Raw genomic sequence first — 18,645 nt, forward strand, 5'->3', positions numbered from 1 at the left:
AAAGTAAGGTTATGGAGCCAAAGAAATTCTGGTTATGGCTCCACTGAAGCGTAATGAGCAATTTAAAAGGACAAAGGGAAAACAAGAGAAATACTGTGTATAAATCACACCTTAAGTATTACAGCATGTTGTGAGGTAGAATCAATCATTAAAATAGAGTGTAAACACACATTTACCAAACCACCAGCCACTGTAAAAGAAACAAGACATGAGCGGTAACTGAACATCTGTTAAGTTGTTTGCCAACCTTCCTACTGTGGCTGCCTCCTCTGGTGCCAGTTTGGTTCTGGTTCTGGTTGTGTCCTAGATCCTGATGTGGTCCTGTTTGGCTCAACTGCTATAGCTGCTATGATCCTCCTCACTTCATCAGGACTTATTGTAGGCATAAGGGTCACATTGCGCTGCATGATCAGTGACCCCCGAGGCAATCAGCAAGAGACAGGTTCATATCACCTAACTTCAGGTTTCTAGACATAAGGCATCTACTCCGAAGTGAGTTATTTAAGCTCACTTTGCACTTTTAGATGGGAAAGGCAGGAGCTTTTCCATGGGCAATTCATTATTTTCATCCAAAGTGTAATCCTGAAAGACTGATGACATAGATGCCAGAAATTACTTTTGATAAAAATAACTTAACAAAGGCAGGAGAGATGAGTGGGAGGAGAAGGAGAGCATTCTGAACAAGGTCTCAGAGGTGCACTTTACACTGCATACAGCAGTGGTGCTGGGATGTGAGAGGGATAGACACCTGAGCGAAAACAAGCAACCAGGACTGAAGGCCTCAGGAGGACAATATCTGATTTTGGATAGGATAAATCACCTGTATCTCCTTGCTACTGATAAGGGATCACCGTAAGCTAAAGCTTCCACCTTCTGTGGAAACAGCCAAAAGGAAGTGAGCTTAATTCCACCATGCATCTTCCTTTTCCAAATGGTATTTTGTGTTAAAGTGGGTCCGTGACACCTAATGCCAATATCAGTGGGCTTGGTCCTCACAGTATCCTGCATGAGAGGGCAGCTCCTGACCATGCAGACATCTCCATGTGTGCCTGAGCAAGCCCTCATTAAAGACAATGGCACTGTCTATGAACAACAGATGCAGCTCCTGTGGAACAATTTTGCAGGCCATATCAGTGTTCCTGTTTTGGAATATGTCAGAGATAGAGGATGAATGTATTTTGTACCCATGTTAGCTTTCTGATTAGTACTTTTAACACTATAAAACAGTTTTAGCACAAAATGCATAAAGAATGTATGGATATCTTTGTTTCATACATGTCTCAGGAGATCTTTCATTCAAATATGTTTTGGCAAACAGTTGCAGCTGATTAAAATGTTTAGTTTACGTGCTGCTATGGTGCACAATATCCTGGAAAGAATATCCCAAGAGTCTGGGAAAGGCAATGCATTCATAAAGTCATAATTAAAGTAGACCTAAAGCTTTACATCACAAGGGAGTGTTAATTTACTTAGCAACATGTTGGGTGAATAACATAGTGTTCTTATTTATATACTGTTTCTGAAACTGTACTACTGTTTCACAGCAGTGTGTTGTTTATTATAGGAGGTTTCTTAATAATTAAATTTTTTAAGTGAGTTAATGAGGCAATATCATAGTTCTTTTCCAGAAGTGATTTTACAGGATGTAGAGAACTAGTGATTCCAGTGTTACTATCTGATTTGTCTCAGTTTGCTTTGGTTTTATTCTGGTGAAATAAGAAGCTTAGGTGGAAAATGCTATGCAATGTGTATTATCACTAAGCTAATCCAAAGCATGAGTTGAATACAATCTATGACTTTTCTGTTTCCATAAATAGAGTCTCTTTTGATTTAAATAACTTTTGAATCTCATTCTCATGTTTGTTTTTAATTTTATTTCTTTCATTTATTTATTTTCTCCATTTTTCTTTTCTTGCATGCAAGGCCTTTTGTTTCTTTTACGGACTACAGTGTAAGCAAACCCATCCATCCAACTCTACCTCTGGCACCACCTTATCTACGGAGTTAGACTGTGGAAAGTTAATCCGAGAGGAGCGAGGGATTCGAACACAGCCCTCAATTCACACTGTATAGTCAGGAAAGAAAAAAGGTGTGTCCAATGGAAAGCATTAAATTTAAATAGTGCACACAATGGCAAAGGTTGTACTCACCAGCACATAGTTAATGACTTCAAAGTGCCTCTTGCTTCAGCAGGAGATAAGCTTATCTAATGCAAATTGTCAAAGTCCTGGAAATTTGGGCAGTTTAAATGCATATCACAGAATATAATTACACCTACAGCAAGAGTGAGTGCAATAGACTGTAGCAGATTTTAAGAATTATCACAGTCTCTAAGTACAATTGTCATCTTTTCATTTCATGAGGTAATTCATCTTTTTCAGGTAAGAAAAACTATTTACCTCCTTTTCATCTTCTAACAAACCTAAATGAACCAATAGCAATCTCATTACTAAAAAGCATGGATATATATTTTGCTTGATCTCTACCAAAGCATTCAGCACATGGGCAAGGCAGTTCTTTATAAACCTCAGAAAATAACCTGCAGGGCTCCATTAACTTTCTGAACCCCTTTTATAAGCAGCCAGAGATTTTTAGCTGGCATATCTTATTCCCAGTGTCAATATTTAATGAATTTTAATTCATCCATTTAAAATTCATTAACCAAAGCCTCCAAGTAACTATCATAACACAAAATCATATCTATCAGTTAAATTTTATGCCATGTAACCATTAACATTTAAGAACATATTTAGCAAAAGCACCCTCAGGCACCCCCAGTATATAGCTTTCTCAGAATAATTCCATTGTCTTGGCTTGAGCAATTCATGATGCTCACTGTTGTAAGGCTTTGTAATATAGAAGACTCCTTTATGGCAAAACTAAACTAAGATATCAATTTATATCAAACACTAAAGCCTTGGCATTGTTTTGCATATTGAAATGTGCAAGGAAACTTTTGTGAAGGGGTTTGGTACTGCATGCTTTTTATACCCTGGAAGTATGACAGTTTGATTTCCTCTAGCCATCAGCTAGTCTGAGAACTGATGGGGCAGGAGTCAGTGGACTGGATCTGTTGTTACCACAAAAAGGAATAGTACAAGATGAGATACACAAAATGCATAGAGATGCCAGCCCATAGGGTGTCATGAACCATGGCAAACAACCATGTTTCCAAAACCTGGTTACCTTTTATCTGTATTACGTTATCTCTCAGTTTACCGCCAGTTTCACCAATGCATTTCCCACCCTTCACACCTACTTTGTGTTTTCTTTCCTACTCTAGTTCCTCCTCATCAAACAAGTTAATGATCTGTTTCATTGAGGGGCCATTTCTAGACTCTGCTGCAATTAGAAAACTTTTCTGAGTAGATGCCTTTACACTCAGTTGCTGAAGTGCTGCAGTGAAGCTCTACTCTTCTCTTGAGTTGTTTCTTTCATACCTGGCTGCTGAGAAAAGCAGTGACCTGTATTTTCCTTCTATTCATATTACAATTTTTTGCTAACATTATTTATGATGGCAATAGGCTTAAGTACTTTTTGTGAAGAAGATGTACTTCTCAGAGCTAGGCTATGCCAGTTCTTCTCTACCAGTACTGATCCATGTGTGTGAGTGTTTATGCTCCACTTCAGACACTGCAAAAAAATTGTCTTGCTCAAAATGGCACTTTAACTTGTTTGAGTAGCTCCTTGAAATCTTTGTTTCTTCATAAAATGAGCCTTCTTGCCAGCAAAGACCTAAATTAGATCTTCTGTATCCCTCGTACAAGAAAGTACTGCTCTTTGCAGTTTCCCAGTAGAAGAGATTTAAAACTAATTAAATTCAGCTTCTCTCAGCTCTCAGAGGAGAAGGAAAATTCCTAACATGTTTACTTCTATGCAAGAAATCCTTCGAGGTTCTACCAGTTTTCTAATCACTGTTTATATAATGTGGAATCCAGAAAGTTTCTGTCACTTTTAGGGTAAACATTTCCGTATCTGTCAAGAAAACAGTCACATTGCTAGCAACAGTCATCATTTCCCCACGTCTAGCTGTCCCCACAGACAACCTCATAGATTTCAACTTGTCTGTGGGAATTACAAAGGAACTCCTCCTTTTCCTAACAGAGCTTCATACCTAACTACGAAAAGAAGCTTTGCTTGCTCCTTAGCAGATATGCTAGCAGCTGAGGCAGTGAAGAGACAGCATGCAACCCAATAACTAACAAATCTATGCTTGTATAGGCAGTTTTTGCAAGATTTGCCATGGTTCTAGGAAAAGGCAGGTGCCTTGAGGTTAAAGGTGAGGCTCGAGAAGGCAGAGTCCACACTATCTCCCATTAAGTGTATGACACCTGGGAGGACTCCTGCATAGATTTAATGAGCTTCAAGAAGTCTTAAAGCATTTGAAGATTTTCTGCTTATCAGTGCTCTAAGCTTCTGTGTCAGCTGTACTTTGAAATTCGACCACAAAAAAATTACTCTGTCCACAAATACGGGTGGTCACCACTGCATCTTCCTAACTTGCAGCCTTGTAACTGCACCCAGGACCCAATAATGAAATCAGATCCTTTCTCAGGTGTATTTTAGCACTGGGACCTTGCTGTGCAATCAGCACAGAGCCCACAATTCTGACTGTGATGGATGAGCTATAACAGACTCTGGCACTGCAATACCAGTAAAGCATAGCCAAACTTATTTTGGGAGAAAAATGGCTGTAAGCACAACCCTATGTCATTTTGTATTAATTTTTATTTTGCTGTTGGTGCATTTTACTCAGAACTTCCAAACTATTCAAATTTATAATTGTTTGGAAGAAAAAAAAACCAAAAGGCATGCAAGTTGACACACAGAAGCCACCTACCATTGAAAGCAAAGGAGGCTTGAACAAGCTAGTCCCAAGCCATTGCCAGGTTGATTTGGCTGGGGTCGATGTGCCTGCCTTTATTTAGTGGCAGTTCCTGGCCTCATCAAACAGTCTGCAGTCCAATCAGGCAGTTGTACAGGTGGAAGGAGCGAGAACCAACCAGACAAGAGAAGAGTGAGAGGAAAAAAGGCCACACGATCACTATTTCAGAGAGCTAGGATGAAGGTGGATGAGCAATATGCCTGCACTGCAGAACTAGATCAAGTATTTCAGTAACACTTCCCACAACTAGACAGATATTTCCTCAAAGTATCATGTGCTTGTACCATCTCTCTCAGATCAAAGCCTTGAACCTTCACATCTTTAGCTCTTTGGAAACAACGAAAGGGGAGAAGAAAGGAATCCCCTATCTCAGTGAGGGTCTTGCAAAACAGATATATTTGTGAGGTTGTCATGTCTGCAAACTCTTCAATGAACATCTGTTTGAACCCCTCTATTTCCTCCAAACATGACAGTGATCATCTGTGACTTCACTGAGCTGTCCCATTTGTGTTTAGATGGTTTGTGAGACCAGCAAGTAGTTATACTGACTTTTTTTCTTGTAAACGGGAAACTTAAGAAAAGTTTGCTTAACTAAGGAAGCATTAAAATAATCCATGGATTATTTTCATACTGTTTTGACACTCACTGTTCAATAGACTCTGACAGTTTAAAAGACTTAATTTAGTGATATACTCATGCAATTAGCCATCAGTGACAGAATGCTCAAACAGATTCTTAATGTGCTGCAGCAGCAGTTTGCTCACTAGGAGAAACTATCTTGGGTATTTTCCTTTGGTGCACTACACACAAACAAATCACTTTTCTTTCAGTAGAAGACACATGCCAGCATCCCAGCTTCACAGTGATGAGTGCACTGTAGAAAAAAAACAAACTGACTTTTGCACCTTCTTCTCTGTGCCTTAGCAAGTCAGGTGTTCTTCCAGAATAAAATCTGCCATGCTTTCTTCAATTTTCTTAGTTCTCGGTTCTCCAACACAGCACATTTTTTTGTTGTTATTGTTGTTATTTATTTTCTTTTGCAAGGTGTTGATAAAATGTATTTGGAAAGTGTTATCCCCAGCTGTAGCCCAGAAGCGTAAGAAGCAGATCTATTAAGCCTGACTACAGTATGGGTTTTTTCAGTCTTGTTTCTACTTTATTTTATGTTATTTTTTAAATCCCTAATCTATAATTATCCTAAAGCTTAACACAATCTTCTGTATGGGAGTGTGAGGATGGCATTGGGAGCTTCATGTCCAAGCTTTCAGAGCCCGCTGAAAAGACCAAAGGGCAAAGAGAAAGAGTCTCGCATCACAAGGAGAGCAAAATCTATTCCGTTTTTAAAGGATGACATTTCCTCTTAGCCTCACATGCCATGTCCTGCAGCATTTTGACACTGCTAGAATGAGAAAGTCAGGCTGACTAAAAGCAAAATGTTAAACTTGTTACTCTGTTGTTAAATGTATTGCTGTGTGCCTACTCTGCTTTCATTCTTGTCAACACCTCAAAAGTGGACTTAACAGCATGTTAAAAAACAGCTTTTTAAAGAAACCTTTTCAGTCTGGCTATCCGCATATGTGACTAAATGAACAGTATATTACCCTTTTAAATGGAATTTTAATGTCACTATCCGCTTTTTAAAGGCTACTATAATTATGCTGCAGACGTGGTACTGTTCAGAGGGCCATCTTGGAGTCCCCACTGAATGCGTTTCTTGTCTGTGATTTTCCTATAAATCCTACAGCATTCTGGCTGAGTTTAAACTTGCTCTGTTCTACTGTTTTCTACTGCTTGAAAGTCAGGGCAATCCAGTTTTCAGAGATCTGTTTGTTTTCCTGATTGCACACAAAAGCCCGGAAGATAAATAGGATTTTGAGCTATGCTTCCTAGGGCTCAAAAGAAAGTTCACATTTAACTGTCCTTCTGAATGAGTAACCAGACCCCTGAAGTTTCAAAGTATCATCTCAGATTGCTCTTTTAGACCATCTAAAGCTCTGTGTGAAGGTAGAGGGACAGAGAAAGCCCTGTGTCTTCCACATTTGTAATGCTCTTTGCCACCTCCAACAGGTTTTCTCAAAGGTCGTAGGATGTCAGACAGGAATATGCACAAAATTGATCAAAGCCATAGTTACGTCCACAGTTATATGAATAACTTTGAAAGATCAGTCCAGGGTCTTAAATCTACATTTAATTCATTGCCTCAGGTTGACAAAACTCATGCCAGTGGTGTTTTAAGTCTGTCAAAACTAAGCATAACACGACTGTGAAGGTAAAGCTGCTTTTGTGGGTTTACAAAGCCAGGAGCAGGAGTTGCAAGGTGTAAGATCCATGAAGCTATCACTGTAAACCTTATTCCTGTCCCTCTCCCAAACCACTGTCCCCATAGGATATCCGAGTCCATTCCCATGTGTGTTTGGGTGTGTTTCAACATCTCTCATGGGTGAGCACGAGAGGGACCTTGCACTGCCAGTGTGGGATAGGAGTGAGTTTCAATAAGACAGAGTCCTTTCAGATTTTGAGTGTCCTGTATCCATAGTTCGTTGGGTAGATAAACATGATCAGTTTACAGAAAAGAACATCAACAAGAAGAGTAATGTTTTTATATTGTTTTAGATATGACTGCTATGGATGAACAACTAGGTAAAAATTGAATTCTTAGAGAAGACCTAAACATCCAAGCCTTTTCTAAGAATAGCTTGAAGTCTTCCTTATAATATTTATTTTAAAATTCAAAATGGAGTTGGAAGTGGAACCAGTGGGCACTTCACAAATCATGTAGTCAGATATTAAAAGCCTCATATACTTAATGCCAGCAATATGTCTCAAATAGCTAACTGCAAATGTAAAATAGTCTTTAAGGGACTGATTTGTTGATATGAAATTGAAAGACATTATGACAATTCCATACTCTGAATAATATGAATCAGTTTGGAAAATTAAAATACAAGCCTATTAACAAGGCAGTAAAATGTACTATTTCATCTGCAAAAAACATCCCTGTGTGCACTTTGCAGAGACTGATGACTGTTATTAAATACGCATATGATATGTAGGTTAGTAAGAACAACAGGGAAAGAAAATAAAAATAAATCTGATAAATCCTACAAGAGGTTAATGTGATCCTTTTCTTATTTGCTGTGGAGTTCTGGAATCACTTTGAAAACTAGACTTTGAAAGCCAAATTAAAACTAAGATAGTAGAGAGAAATTATCTGTGCTAAGTCATCCTCTGAAAGAATACAGTTTTATTAATTTGGAGGTAAGTGGTGCTACTCTCTAAAAAAGCCCAAAGAAATATAGAAATGGTGTCAGGATGACACCTGCTTCACCTGCTGCTTCGAAAGGGCTTTAGACTGCAGCAGACACTTTTGACTCTAACTCTAGTAATGCTGGAATTCCTATGTTGCATTGTCAAAAGGGATATTTAAATGATAACTGCACCAGCATATTCCTGGCTATTTCAGACAGTAATTTAAAAAAAAAATTAAAAAACAGTACACTGCCCTGGCCTATGCTATTATGTTGTTGGGCTGACGTGAATTAATAGTTTAATTTATGTAGACTTAAGAATTTTAGATGAACAAAAATTAAAACTATCTCATCTGTTTGCATCCCATCCTGCAAATCGACAGGATGGCATATTCAAGATCGTATACGTTTAAAACACGCACACACACACTGGTGTACTGATATCTTGAGCTCATTGCAGAACCACGGTTACCCACATTATAGGGAGGGTTTATACTGAAGAGAAAGAAGCACAGTGTGTGGAATTCAATTCTATGGGATTCCTTTGCTACCCTAAGCAAATGATTTAGCTTTGATTTAGGTTACTCTCATATTCTCTTTTGCATTTGAAAATACTCCTCTAGAATAGCTGGCTACTAGGAAAGCTTGAGTTTTCTTCTTTTCAAATAGTATGTCGGGTTTAACTTTTTTTAGCCCTTTATCTGAGGTCACTATTGGATTATTGCTGGTTAAGAACTGAACATTGTTTATCTTGCGCTGGTATTACTCTAGAAAGTGTATTGGATACAGAGAACCACTTCTGTGTGCTGTTGCTGCCATTCTACATGAACTGTAATTTTAACCAGTTGTTTTAAAGCTGGTCATTTCTGCAGTTCTTGAAAGGGTTTAGTAGGAAGGATTTATTCAGCTTGATGAAGATAAGGTGGTTAAAGCTTTGTTTCCCACTGCTACAATCACTTCATTTTATATATGAATAATCTGTTTTTATATATTTGCATGGAACATTTTTTTTTGCATTGTTAGATACTTCCACTTAATGCCTTTTTGTGTTATTTTGTTACGTGTAATTATTCTAGCTGCAGATTTTAAATTGTTTCCACTTAGCCAAAATCTCTTTATTAATGTTGTGATGGTGGGAATTCAGAAGATTTCTCCTTTCTTTCTAAACTATTCAGCTACCTTATTCTTGTGGTCATTTTCTCATTTCTTCAACATACAGTGTTTGAAAAAGATTCTTTCCAAAGAAAGAAGACGATTGAGGACTGTGCTATATTTTAGAAATGTCTGTTAATTTTGTGGGGGGAATCTAAGTAAACCACAAAAGAATCTTCAAAAATTGTGTTATTTCTGCTAGTATACCCCTTTTTTTTTGTGGCTAACATACATGTGACTTTAAAAAGAAGATATCTTTTCCTTTAAGGTCAGGGGGGAATTTACCTACTGAAGAAGGGTGAGTTTTATGATATGAAGCCACCAAAACATTGTGAGTGCATCTGTGTAGAATTTCAGAAACATTAATAATCAGCTTTAGCTAAGCCAAAGTTAAATTAAATTCAGTGGAAGCCAACTTAGGCAAAAATATGACTTATATAGACTTACCTATTATACCTCAGGGGTTTATTCAAAGCTGGCAGAACTGAACAGAGAAGCTTTCTGATGCAGCCAGTAAGATTTCAGGTCCCTGCTTCTAAAAACCACCGTTTGTGCAAAGGATGTGGTTGAACCCTGCCTTCAGTAAGAAGTTTTTAATGCCATTTCCATTTTCCACCAGTGTCTTTCTTTCAATGCGATAATGGAGGAGCTTGGAATTTCACTCAAGCACCAGAAGAAGTTAAAGAAAAGGTCAAGAACGAAGGGGAAGTCTTCATTCACAAGTATCCTTACTTGTCACCAGAGGCGGACACTGAGGAAAGAAACCATAGCGTGAGCAAGAGAGACCCCTTTGAGGAAATATCAGGAACAAAAAACAAAAACATTGCTGCCTACAAGTTGATTGTGGTGGGGTTTCTGAAATGCCGACATTTACCTTGTTCTTCAGAAATTCTCTGTGGTTTCTTTTTTTTAATCTAGAGGTACAACAGTTTAAATGTTCACATAGACTGATGTACTACTAATCATCTGGGAAGTGTCTCACTATTTCTTTTGAGATGGATTTGTATGCTCGCCTGTCTTGCATCTCTCTTCCCCTCCCCATGCATCGCTGTATGTGCTTTCTAAATAAATAAATAAACAAGAGACAGGGTTCTTTTTTTCCAATAATCTGGGAGTGGAACTTTTTTTTTCCCTTTTGAAGAGAAGATTGCGATTCTACTGAGCACAGTTGTTTAGAAACCAAGACATGGACAACCAAAGTAAAAATTCATGTAATTAGCTCATAAGCAATGACTAACAAATGTATTAAATACTGAGGTACCCAGCATTAAGTTATTTGTATTTTCTCTGATATTTTAAGGAACACTCTTTGGGTTCTTTTCTGTGATAAAAATTGTTTTTCCTTATCTTTTCTCTTTCTAATTTCTTTTAAAATACAATTATTAGGTAATACCATGGCTCCAGGTTCTAGATGTTCAAAAAGAAAAACCAAAATCACAGAAGTATTGATCAGTGAACAGGGGAAGACAACATGGACATCATCACACTGCCGTATCCTCCAGCTCCTGATACCAATAAAACAATTCTTGACTTCAAAATTAAAATCCCTTAGAAGTAAGAGCCAAGAAAATTCAATTTATACTGAATCTTGACCACAAAGATAATAACATCTCATAGGAATGCAGCCAGCATTCTGAAATTGAAACCTTTTCTTGTAACGGCTGGGGACATCGGCAAAATGTTTTAACAGTGAAGGAGAAATTAAGTCTTTTTTGTAAAGAAACTTCTGTCTGAAGAATAGTGATGCATTACAGCAGCAAATCCCTCCATCCAGCCCCTCAGAAACTGTTCCCTCAGAATCTGTTGCTTTATATTGCAGTGAGGTGAAGCATGTTTATATTATTGCTGTGATGTCTCTATGATTAATTCTGTTGTTCCTAAAGATTTTATTGGTGCCAGCTTAGGCAGTTAGGTCTGAGGATGCCTGCAAAACGGAATGGGTGAAATGCAGGCACACACACACTTCAAGGGATGAAGGTGGGTGTAGGAGATGGATGTTCCTCGTGCCCAGCAGCTGGGAGCTGTACCCCTGCCTTCCTACATGCCAGATTATATAAGAAGACCTAGTCTGTCCGGAGCAATCTCACCACAATGACCACATAGAATCACTAGGTTGGAAAAGACCTCCAGGATCATCAAGTCCAACTTTTCCTATCTGCCACTAAACCATGCCCCTGAGCACCTTGTCTCCCCATCTTTTAAATACCTCCAGGGATGGTGACACAACCCCCTCCCTGGGCAGCCTCCGCCAGTGCCAGATGACCCTTTCTGTGAAAATTTTTTTCCTGATCTCCAGTCTGAACCTCCCCTGGCACAGCTTGAGGCCATTCCCCCTTGTCCTGTCCCCTGTCACTTGGGAGAAGAGGCCAGCTCCCTCCTCTCTACAACCTCCTTTCAGGTAGTTGTAGAGAGCAATAAGGTCTGCCCTCAGCCTCCTCTTCTCAAGGCTAAACAACCACAGTTCCCTCAGCTGCTCCTTGTAAGTCTTGTTCTCCAGCGCCTTCACCAGCTCTAATCCTAAGGCAAGGCTGAAAAAGGGAACCAGAGGACTGAAGCCACTGATTGCTTTTTTGCGCAGCACATGGAGCCAGGTGAGCCCGAGTTGTATCAACAATATTTGCTTCAACTTGTGGCAATGTTCATTACCCAAGTACTTCAACAAAGTGTTTTTATTGTTCTTCTTACATTCCTCCTGGGAGCTTAGTGCTTGCTATTGATTGCCTTTCCCGTGTACCGATGGCCATTTCCTCTGCAAAAGAAGAATGTAATGTGAAAGCCTTTGAGTGGAGAAATGTCTCCTCCAACTTCGCCTCACACCACTGCTCTCTGTGAGCTTTTACGCTGTGCTAAATGGCAAGGCAAATCTGCAACAAACTGTATTGCTTCTAAAAGCCCTGCCTCATACATTTTGATATTATAGACTGTAAGACACTTCTATTCATTTAGCTGTTTCACAGGAGTTAAGTTTTCTAAACCTTTCATCACTACCACTGCTTTCCCCAAGGGTCTCTGTAATTATTCCATATCTTTCTTAAAACACAATTCCCAAAATTAGATCTGCTTCTCCACCATGCCGAGTTGGGCAGAAGAATGTCTTCATGTGTCTCAAAGGCCTTTTGTGACCTTTGTGAGGAGATCTCCTTGCCTGAATTGGGTAAGGTGGGTGACCTCCCATTGTTACAGGCAATAACTATTTCAGCCTGAGTTTAGGCTCCATCACCATGTAGGATTGTACGCTTTTGTGGTGGGTTGTTGTTGGTTTGTTTTTTACTGAACTGTTTCCCCAGTCTCTCAAGATCAGTCTATCCCCAGACATACTGGTTACCAGAACCTGCTTGGTAATACCTGCAAATTTAGCAAATGTACTCATTTAAAACCATCCATAAAGGACATACAGATGGTGGATAAACTGTTGTAGATCCCCCAATATTAACAGTGAAGCTCTAGGAGTTAATAGGACAGTTAATAACATTTTCCACTACCGTACGGTATATGTCATCTGGCCTATGGCCCTACTTGTTTATGAAAATGTCATGCAGGACAGGATCAAAGGCTTCTCAAGGACCCCTTCTCTCACCCACAGGGCCCATTAAGCTATTAATGAAGGAAATTTATCAGATTAACAAGACCTGGCTTTGACAGATTCATAATAACTCTTGCTCATTTCCTACCAATTACTTACAGAGTAGTTATTTCATGCAACTCTTTGCCAGGCAAATAAAGTAAAGATGACCAGCCAAAAACTCCGTGTTCTTCTTTTCCTTCCTTTGAAGATACGAATTATTATTACTGTTTTCCAGCATCTCTTATGGACTGTGTCTATGCTCCAGAGGTTTCTCTCAGGAGGTTTAAGGCAATCAGCCTTTGGGGAAGGAATGAGAAGAGTCTTTTTTAAAGTGACTATAGTAGGAAGTTCTAAAATCAGTGCTTGCCTTTGGGAAGTTTAGTCTGCTATATGCTGCAATGACACATTGGGCTGATCAGTAATCATTAAGAAAACCAGCCCCTGGCCTTGAGTGCTCACAGAGGATCTTATAATAAGGTGCTCTCATACTTCCAAAGGTAGTTTCATTTATTTATGTGACCATCAAGTTACAAATAGGCCATTCAGACCACCAGTACTGTTCTAATACCAGGATTGAAAAGCGTGTTATTATTTTTCAGCCTTTGTAACTCTGTTGTTCTGCTATCCACAGCCTTCAGCTAAGATATTTTTAAATGAGTAAATTCAAAGTAATAAAATATTGATGATCGAGCCTTTTTTTTTTTTATTATTATGGTTTTAAAGGAACACTCTTCTGTGGCTAAAAGCTTGAAGTTAAAGAATTCCATGTTCATTTTTTTTTAGAATTTTCTAATGTTTTCCTGAAAATAAGAAACAGTACTTTGTTTGGTAATTTTTTACGTTTCTACTTGCCCATAGGTATTAGTGGTCTACCTCTTATAAAAAGGTGCTGGGAAAAAAAATCAGGCTCTTTGCTGCCTGGGAAGAAATACGTGACAGCAGGAAAACCATATTTGGTTCTTCTTTCTTCATAAAGCATATTTGGTTCTTCTTTGATTTCCCTTTTTCCTTTTTAGTAGCTTGAAAGAGTCACGGCATATCAGGAAGATTCTGTGTTAAACTCAGATGGCAGCTTAACAAACTGCACTTGCTTCAAAAGAGCTAACTCACCTGCCATGATTTCATGAAGTGGTACATCATGATGTGTAGCTTCACCCTTCCCTGCCAGCTCTTAGAATGCAAGTTGGTAACTGTTTATAAAAAAACCCCAATATCTCACCTCAGTATGAATTTTCCCCAAAGACTGGATGGATTTGAGGTGTGAACTACTCCATGAAATGGGGATTCCCTAAAACTTCCAAGCAGCCACTGCTTTCCACCCTGACAAGTCACCCTATCCATCTGACCTGTTCCCTCCAGGCAATGTTTTCTTTATCAGCCTGTATATGTATATGTATATGTATATGTATATGTATATGTATATGTATATATGACCTTTCAAGAAACTATGGAAAGCATACCTGACACTACCAAGGACTTCAAAGGACATTTGCTCCTAGTGTTTGCTCTGTCCTCAGGCCAGCAGTGACCCACTGCCCAATGGGGGTCACTCCCCATGCTCCCAAGGTGTCCTTGGCCATGAGCACAACTTGGATCACCTACAGACCTGTGGGGAGCTTAAGATCACTGTGTTTCCCACCTTGATTCAACAGAATATTTCATATTTCAGCTAGCTAAAATTCTAGATATGGAATATGCTTAGGGCTCCATTTAGATCTTACCGATATTTAAGGACTGAGCCAACTGCTGTCCTAATTCAGAGCTGACATCTTCTACCTCCTCCAAATGTGTCTAGGTCCCTGGCTAGGCTGCTCATATGCTGTTCAGACAGGTCCCTTCTCCACATATTTGTGTACAGACAGTTCACTGTGTCTGCTATACTCACAGCCGTGCTACTTTTCATATTTTCTGTATGTAGACATGTTTAAAGCAAAACAAAATCCTTTTGTAAAGTTCCTTCTCTCCTGCAAATCAAGCTGTGTCACTAGAAACATTTTCCTTAGCTTCAGATGCTATTTATAAATTCACTTCACGAATGAGAAAGAAAGGAGGGACAAGCACAGAGCAATCTTACATTTCAATATAGTAGCAGATATAATAACCGTGACCTTTTCACTGTATCCCAACTAATATTACTTTTCTGCCTCTTTCCCTGAGTGGCAGAGTGCCATAGCAGGGAAGCCTGATTACAGATTACCCATTAGGAAAGCCAATATCCACATTAGATCTCTATCTTGGCGCTAGCAGGCATGCATTCCCACATTTTATGAAAAAGAAAATAGTATTGATGGATGCTTTTGAATGGCTTTAATGTGTTACATTCAGAAATGGCCTTGTTTTAGTGTCAGGTGATCTTTCCCATACAGCTACCCACCACCTGTCTGTGGGTTTAGTAAGGGTTATTTAATATCCCTTAACTTTCTTGAAAAGGTGGAAAGATAGACCCAGTGGAAAAGAAGGAATCCTGGAAAAATGTGAGCGACTGTTTAAGCTGTGTGCTCCTGGTCCAGACTAAAAGCATGATTGATAAGCTACTGCAGAACAAATGAGGATCAGCCTACTGCCTTTTAAGGTCTTTAATCAGAGTGGGTCTGCTGTGAACCTCTAATCCCGTGGGGCATCTATTGACTTCTGAGCTTGCCCCTTAATTACTCTTCATCAAGCCTGCAAGAGCAAGGATTTCTCAGTGATCAGGAGTGCCACTATTTAGAGATACATCACTTACAGCTGTCAAACAACTGCAATTTCTTTTTAGCCATCTTGATTGATAAGGATGCATGATTTTGCCTGCTGATGAAGTCTGACTCGAGCCACATTCCTGTTTGCCTCTTATCACTTCCCCCAAATCCAAACTCTGTTCTTATTAGAGCAAGCATTATAAAGGTATCAGTGTAAGACATGAAGATCTTCCTTGCATTTCCAGACTTTGATAGCAGTCACAGAGCCCAGAAGATGAGACCCACACTCGGGTAACCCATTTATAGTGTATTTATGTATGGCCCAGAGCCATATGTGGGCTGAGTCGGTGACACAGAGTGGTCTCCCACAAACCAAGGTCTGGGAGGAGGCTGGATTTTCAGACTGACTCTGAATAACATAAAAACTATAGACATCCTCAGAAAGGACTAAATACCCTTAGTCCTCCTCTTGCCTCTTGGTGGAGGAGAAATGGTTCTGTCAGAACAGCCCGCTGCTGTTCTTGAAGCAGCCATGCGCTGTCAAGAGCATGTGGGCAATCCTGCCCAGGCAAGACAGATAAAACTCATCACACTGATCATGCCCTCAAGTTACTTAGGGGCTGCTTGCAACAGCACCTTCAATGCTGCAGAGGCCAACAAATATATCATAAAGGAACTACAAAAGGAGGAAAAAGCCTTGAACTAGCCAGTACGGCCATACATTTCCTCTCCCAGCTGAGAGCACTGACACAACCCCAGCAAGAGCACACAGGTGCTAGCCACGCATCTCTGTGGTTATCTTAATGAATCACAATTACAGAAACACCTGAACCAGATTAACACTGCGCGTCTCTGCTCTAGAAGGCATGAAAGTGGGCAGCAGCCCATAAAGCTTCTTGGCTCTCCAATGGTTTCAGAGAAGCTGCTGTTTGGAAGCTGCCAAGCTCCCCTACTCCTTGGTCTGGGTTGCTGTGCTGTTGGGATATGGGGAAAGCCATGTGTCTGCAATTCACTTTTCCTTCCACAGGCAATTCCCTGACTCTTTCCTTCCTGAGAGTGGGGACCTTGCCCACAGGACTCTGGCAGTCTACAGCCATCCTGACTCAGTGCACAGCGTGTCTCCTACCACCACCACAAAAAGTCAGGTCTTACAACTCTGCATTGTGAGAGGTGCATGTCGTGCCCCCTTGGATGTCCTGCTGACTGGACCATCAAGAAGTAGGTGTCACCCTTTGGAAAGGTCCAAGTGCTGGCTGTTCCAGATGTGCTCCTAGGGAGATGGTGTGTATGAGTGAAGCACTACTGGGAGTAAATCACCTGGGAGGTCTCACTCCCTCCTACACCTCTCTGCCAGACTAGAGCAGATGTGCACCCCTCCATGCAGGCTCATTTATCGTTGGCCCTCAACCTTAACTGGTGGATAAGCGGCAAAATTCAAAAGAGTGGGACAAGCGTCGTTCTGATGGTGGTGGTTACATATATTTTAGGGGAATACAGAGCCAGAAGTTGTAGGCACACAACACATGGGCAGCCAAACGGGGAGTGGGAGGTTGTTGTGACAGTCCTGCATCTGCAGCACCTTCACTGACAAGTGCACTTGAGAATCTGTTACAGAAATGAGGATTTTGTTATTAATAGTCCCAGAACACTTGGAGCAGGGAGGACTCTTCACTTTGAAAACTGCAAGGACAATTTCAGGGATGGCTAAAGTGCTAAAAGCTGGGATGCCACTGAGCTTTGAAGAGGGGTAGCAAAAGGAACATTTACAAGGTTACTGGGTCTGCACTGTCCTCAACTTCCAGATGAGCTCCAGCCTGGTGACTCATTCCAGGCAGTAATTAGTTCAAATAACCCAATTACTCATCAGTTGACCCATTTTAGCTCCCTTGGGTTCTGGCCACAGCACTACACTCTGACACTAGACTCTGCTAGTTATTAAATATAAAGTAAAAGAGACGTTGTAAGAGGCCTAGGTTTTGGTTTTTTCCTCCTCCCGCACTGGGTTTTCTACAAAGCAATAGCATAAAAAGCTGCCATGTCTGGATTTCTTCATGGTTTTGGTGCTTAGTTTTCTGCTGCAATGAATATTTCTGCAACAAAAGCATCGTATGTTTTCTGAAAAAAAACAGTCCTGCTGCAGAAGTGTTAAGATATTTTCAAGTGATTTCTACAGATACCTAAAGAACAAATATCCATCCTAGAGCTGCCTGCCATCTCTTCCTGAAAACAATGCTATTCTGATCTCAAAAAAACCAGTGAGGTAGGACCAGATGAGAGCACTGTGGATGATGTTTTAACTGCTTAAAGGGGTATAGCAAACTAGCACAAGTAGAGGGAGAAAAGCTGTGTATGGGGAGATTTGTTTCTGTTTGTCGCAGAATGGCAATGAAGATGATAAAGACTCGTAAAGCTTTGCTTTGGCAAGCTGGTTGTGAATTCCCTGGTTCCGAAGCGGTGACAGTGGAAAATTTTTAATGAATTATCCACAGATGGAGTTGAAACTTCTCCCCACAGGCTTTTACTCATGCACACAGCACCATGCAGCTGAAGATACTGACTAGAGAAACTGTTCTGAGTGATGTCCAGAGTGCTTTAGTTACACCACATGAACCCTTAACTCATCCTGACTGTACAGGGGAAAAAGATTTCTTGGTTTCAGTGGGAGTGAGATATGGAAGTCTATCTAGCAAAAGTCTCTGTTAAATCAAGTATGACTATGTGTTGTTTAAAAAATTTAGAAGCCCAAAGATACAGTTAGGTCCTAACAGAATATTCAAAAGCGGTTGCTTAAATAAAGGTTGCTGCGGGGAGTACCCCAAAATTACACTTCTGGCTGTAATTTAACTTAAATCTAATTACTTCTATACCATGTCTCTGGAAAGTGAGAAAAGTGAGAAATCACTTCTAATGCTGACTGTTAAGTGCAAACCTAATGCATCCTCTATGAAGTTATTTTTTCCTCTTCTGCATTCCTTGTTTTCATTTTTTTTAATAATCTTTACTCTGTAGAAAAAGGAAACTTGGTATAAACATGGGAATCCTCAAAAGCTTTCAGTCCAGATTTCTACAAGATATTAGTATTTCCTTTTCATTTAGTAGTTATCACGTTTTCAGGTT

At 39.9% G+C, this 18,645-nt stretch overlaps 1 protein-coding gene across 4 annotated transcripts in view; it reads left to right on the forward strand.

The window, feature by feature from the left end:
* Positions 1–14,230, forward strand: part of GRIK1 (glutamate ionotropic receptor kainate type subunit 1) — a 173,894-nt gene extending 159,664 nt beyond the window's left edge. The window contains exons 17-18 of one of the 4 annotated variants that reach the window (XM_054072441.1): positions 1,924–2,089; positions 9,905–10,042. In XM_054072441.1, the coding sequence (XP_053928416.1) occupies positions 1,924–2,073 (150 nt within the window). In that variant the 3' untranslated portion in view covers positions 2,074–2,089; positions 9,905–10,042. Of the gene's footprint in view, positions 1–1,923; positions 2,090–9,904 lie in introns of those variants that run through there. The other 3 variants (XM_054072449.1, XM_054072433.1, XM_054072456.1) reach the window with 3 other exon arrangements.
* Positions 14,231–18,645: the final 4,415 nt, after the last annotated feature.

Source organism: Cuculus canorus, chromosome 1, assembly GCF_017976375.1.
Source record: "Cuculus canorus isolate bCucCan1 chromosome 1, bCucCan1.pri, whole genome shotgun sequence".
Taxonomy (NCBI): domain Eukaryota; kingdom Metazoa; phylum Chordata; class Aves; order Cuculiformes; family Cuculidae; genus Cuculus; species Cuculus canorus.